The sequence below is a fragment of the Triticum dicoccoides genome, chromosome 4A (assembly GCF_002162155.2).
Source record: "Triticum dicoccoides isolate Atlit2015 ecotype Zavitan chromosome 4A, WEW_v2.0, whole genome shotgun sequence".
Lineage (NCBI taxonomy): Eukaryota > Viridiplantae > Streptophyta > Magnoliopsida > Poales > Poaceae > Triticum > Triticum dicoccoides.
In genome coordinates this window covers 723,609,688-723,613,711 of record NC_041386.1, presented here as the reverse complement: position 1 = coordinate 723,613,711, position 4,024 = coordinate 723,609,688, and the positions used below count along the sequence as shown (strand labels likewise).

The 4,024-nt window shown below is 51.8% G+C and overlaps 1 protein-coding gene across 2 annotated transcripts; it reads right to left on the bottom strand.

The window, feature by feature from the left end:
- Nucleotides 1–457: 457 nt before the first annotated feature.
- On the bottom strand, nucleotides 458–3,462 carry LOC119288192 (6-phosphogluconate dehydrogenase, decarboxylating 1). 2 transcript variants are annotated; one of them, XM_037567818.1, is made up of 2 exons: nucleotides 3,330–3,462; nucleotides 458–2,167 (listed from the first exon to the last, which is right to left on the bottom strand). In XM_037567818.1, the coding sequence occupies exon 2, from the start codon at nucleotides 2,158–2,160 to the stop codon at nucleotides 721–723; it is 1,440 nt and encodes a 479-aa protein (XP_037423715.1). In that variant the 5' UTR covers nucleotides 2,161–2,167; nucleotides 3,330–3,462; the 3' UTR covers nucleotides 458–720. The 2 variants fall into 2 exon arrangements, with proteins under 2 accessions (XP_037423715.1, XP_037423714.1); XM_037567817.1 differs by lacking the exon at nucleotides 3,330–3,462 and adding an exon at nucleotides 3,145–3,165.
- Between the last annotated feature and the right edge of the window lie 562 nt (nucleotides 3,463–4,024).

Below are 4,024 nucleotides of genomic sequence, written 5' to 3'. Positions count from 1 at the left end.
TATAGTCCAGCCTATATACACTCCAGCAATTAGATGGAGGTTAGTCCGAGAGCATAAATGGGTCCATCTGATGAAACTTGGGTGCTATAACTACGGTAATATTTTGTCGAAACGAGCCAGTTTAGAACATAGTTCGACAAAACTTGGACTCAGTTCCAGTCAGTCAAACAAATTTTCTCAACCATAGGTCTGATCTTTGAACTACATAGAGGCCAATGATACCACCACCCCTTTCATGAGTACTTACATTCACTGTTGGAACTTCCTTTTTTTACCATGTGTTCACAATTTGGGTAGGCAAACATGGCCTATCTTCCAAACAAAAAAGGACTTGTCACATGCTACCATAGACACAACTTGTGAGAATCATATGACACAACACAACAAACAAACAACAAGCAGTGGTTCTGCTCAGAAAGCAAACTTGAGAAAGCAGGACCATTGGCTATCAAACACAGGTAGGTAAAAACACATTTTATTCAAACTAATTCAGAATGGCAATGTCTTCCCTCCAGGGTTGATCAATCACATGCAAGTAGTGGAGCTGGAGAGAATATGTGATCTCCTTGTAGAAAATAAATACAGGACTCATTACTCAAATAATAAAAATTAAACGGCGGTTTCTCCCCTACAGGAAAAGGACTCATGACTGGCAGCAACAAAGGATACCAACAAGACGAAACCTGATGGGCCGTCTCTTGGTAGAGCAGCAGCAGCAGCTTAGATCTTCGAGTTGGCGATCTTGTACCACTCGGTGTGGAAGGAGCCGGGCATGTCAACCCTCTCGTAGGTGTGCGCCCCGAAGTAGTCCCTCTGGGCCTGGACGAGGTTGGCAGGGAGCCTGTCCCTCCGGTAGGAGTCGAAGTAGGCCAGACTCGCGGACATGCCCGGGGTGCTGACGCCGTTGTTGATGGCGAGGCAGACAACCCTCCGCCACGCGGCTTGCCTGTCCATGATCTCCTGCGCGAACTCAGGGTCGATGAGGAGGTTGGCGAGCTCACCATTCCTGTCGTACGCCTTCTTGATGCGGTCCAGGAAACTGGCACGGATGATGCATCCACCCTTCCAGATCCTGGCCAGCTCGCCGAGGTTGAGGCCCCATCCCTTCTCCGTGCTCTTGGCCTTGATGATGTTCATGCCTTGGGCGTAGCTGCAGATCTTGGAGGCGTAGAGGGCCTTCCTCACATCCTCGATCAGCTGTGCCTTGTCGACAGTTTCGCCGCTGCTGTAGTCACCCTGGAAGATCTTGGAAGCCGCGACACGCTCATCCTTGAGCCCGCTGAGGAACCTGGAATCCAAGGACGCCTCAATGGTAGGAGCAGCCACAGAGAGCTCAGCAGCTTGCTGCACTGTCCATTTCCCGGTTCCCTTCATCCCGGTCTTGTCCAGGACCTTGTCGACCAAGTAGCCTTCACCCTGGTCATCCTTGATGCTGAAGATATCAGCAGTGATCTCGACCAAGAAACTGAGGAGCTCGCCCTTGTTCCACTCAGCAAAAACCTGCTGCAGCTCACCGTTTGTGAGCTTACCAACCGACTTGAGAACGTCATACGCCTCAGCGATCAGCTGCATGTCACCGTACTCAATGCCATTGTGAACCATCTTAACAAAGTTTCCAGATCCACCCTTCCCAATGTATGTGACACATGGGCCACTGTCAGGGACCTGAGCAGACACCTTGAGAAGAATGTCTTCAATGTACTGGTATGCCTCCAATGAGCCTCCAGGCATCATGGAGGGGCCATGGCGGGCACCCTCCTCACCTCCGGAAACACCCATCCCGAGGTAGAGGAGTCCACGCTCCTCCATCGCCTTCTCCCTCCTTTCCGTGTTCTCATACCACTCGTTTCCTCCATCAACGATGCAGTCGCCCTGCTCCAGGTGTGCCGCGAGCGTTGCGATGGTCTGGTCAACCGGAGCGCCGGCCTTGACAAGCATGATGACGACACGTGGCTTCTGAATGGAGTTGACGAAGGATGCAGGGTCATGGAAACCGTAGAGAGGAAGGTTTCCTTCTAGCTTGGCGCGCTGAACGGTCTCGTCGACCTTGGAGGTGGTCCTGTTGTATACAGAGATGGGGAAGCCTTTCTCTGCAATGTTGAGGGCGAGATTCTGCCCCATGACGGCGAGGCCAGCAAGACCAATTCTGGTGAGAGCCATCTTGTACCTGAAAAGAGATGCACCAAACACGTCAGGTACAGAACAGAACAGTGTCAAGTAATTTATGCATATCTGACTCAAAAGGTCAAAGGTCTGCCTTTACAGAACAAATGATCATGCTATATGAACAAGACGAAAGAATAAGCTTCACTCTTGAGCAATTGTTTGCAGTGGGCAAAAGTTTCAGAAATTAATCGCAAAGCAGCCAATGAATAACTGAATTCGAGGTTACAAATGTCAACCAGAGTATATGCAACATGGCGGACAGCACAACATGAGGTTGAGATGAGAAATTGAACCCATAATCAAGTTGCAGCTAATTCTATCATGCTGTACAACAGCACAGTTGGGCAGGAAACCAGAATCGAACAGCACACCCATGTGGTTGAGCAAATCACAGTGATTGCTTAAGATGGACACAGCAAACGGATGGTGTGCTGAAACGTAATTCAGATTACAGGGCAATAAGGCAAGAGAGTAGAGCACGGGCGCAGATCCTATCCTATGTTGGCTAGCTGGTCAGGACGACAGTAGTGCCAGTACTAGCAACATGCACAAAAAAACACAAGGCAATCAGCATCCAGCATCATACGGCATGGCTTCAGCTTCATCGACCATGTATGGAAAAACAAACAGAAAAGAAGATAGATAAGCAGGCTACCCTGCATCTTGGACTAGAACTGCTGCGAGTAGTACAAACAGAGGATGATAATGATACAGTAGAAGCGCGGGACAACTAGTAAGTGTTGGCCGTGTGTCCGGCAACAATCGAGTAAGCCGACAGGCGTACTTGGCAACAAATTCAACTGCCATGGCCGCTTTTATTTAGCTGTCCAACCGGTCGGTGTTTCGGCGCGAGATTCCTCGCCATCAGTCAGTCAGTCAACTAGCGTGGCCCAGCCCAGCCCCATGGATCTGAGCCGGCCACCGCGTGGCCCAGCTTCAGTCCCCCGCCCGCCCGCCCCTAAGACTAGGAACACGCACCGCCGGAGAGCAGGAAATCCGGACACCCGCCCGCGCACCTAGCTAGCTGCTGCCTCACCGACGGTGCCGCCTCGGTTCCCCCGGCCCGCCGGAAGCCGCCTCGCCCGGGCTGGGTGCTCGCGGCGGAGATCGGGGGGCAAACAAACAAGGGGAGGAAATTCGGGGGGAGAGACGAGTTTCCTGACCTGCCTGTCTTGGATGAGATCTGCGTGCGTCGAGGGAGATTCGGGGGGCAGACAAGTGTTTGGTTTGCGGACCTGTAAAACCCGGTGGTTAAATAGCGTCCGTGGCATTGCCTTTTCGCACCTCGTTGGTTCGTCGCCGTTGGCCGACTGGTGGGTTGGTGGAGAGCAGGGGGTGGGTGGCCAGGTCGAGGGTGGCTGACGGCTGGGCCCGGTCTCCCGTCAAACCTGGCCCACGCGCCATCTGGTGAGTGGGAAACAACAACAAAAAAGAGGAATAGCTCGTGCCGTGCTCCGACTTGGCCTCTGCTCGTCCTCGTGGGGCTGCTGCCTTCCGTCCGCTCTTGCAGGGGTGGCCTCACCACGACGTCACCCTAAACACACGCCTATTCTATGCCGTGCCATGAAATTCACAAAATCATACTAAGGGCATGTACAATGCATAGCCTCAAGGTGATGCCTCGCATGCCATGTAGGATCGGATATGACGTAAAGTAGGTTCGGATAGGGAAGCGGGATCCTCTTCAGGAGGCGGGTGCTTGAAGAGAAAAGGTGTGGTCCGGTGACAAAAGCTAAAAAGGTTGGAGTGAAAAGTAGAGATGCATGTGTATTAGAATCTTTATTTTCTATTTCTTAATGAGGCCCACTAGTGGTAGCTTGCATTGGGGAGAAAAAATAAATGTAGATGCCTCAAGTTA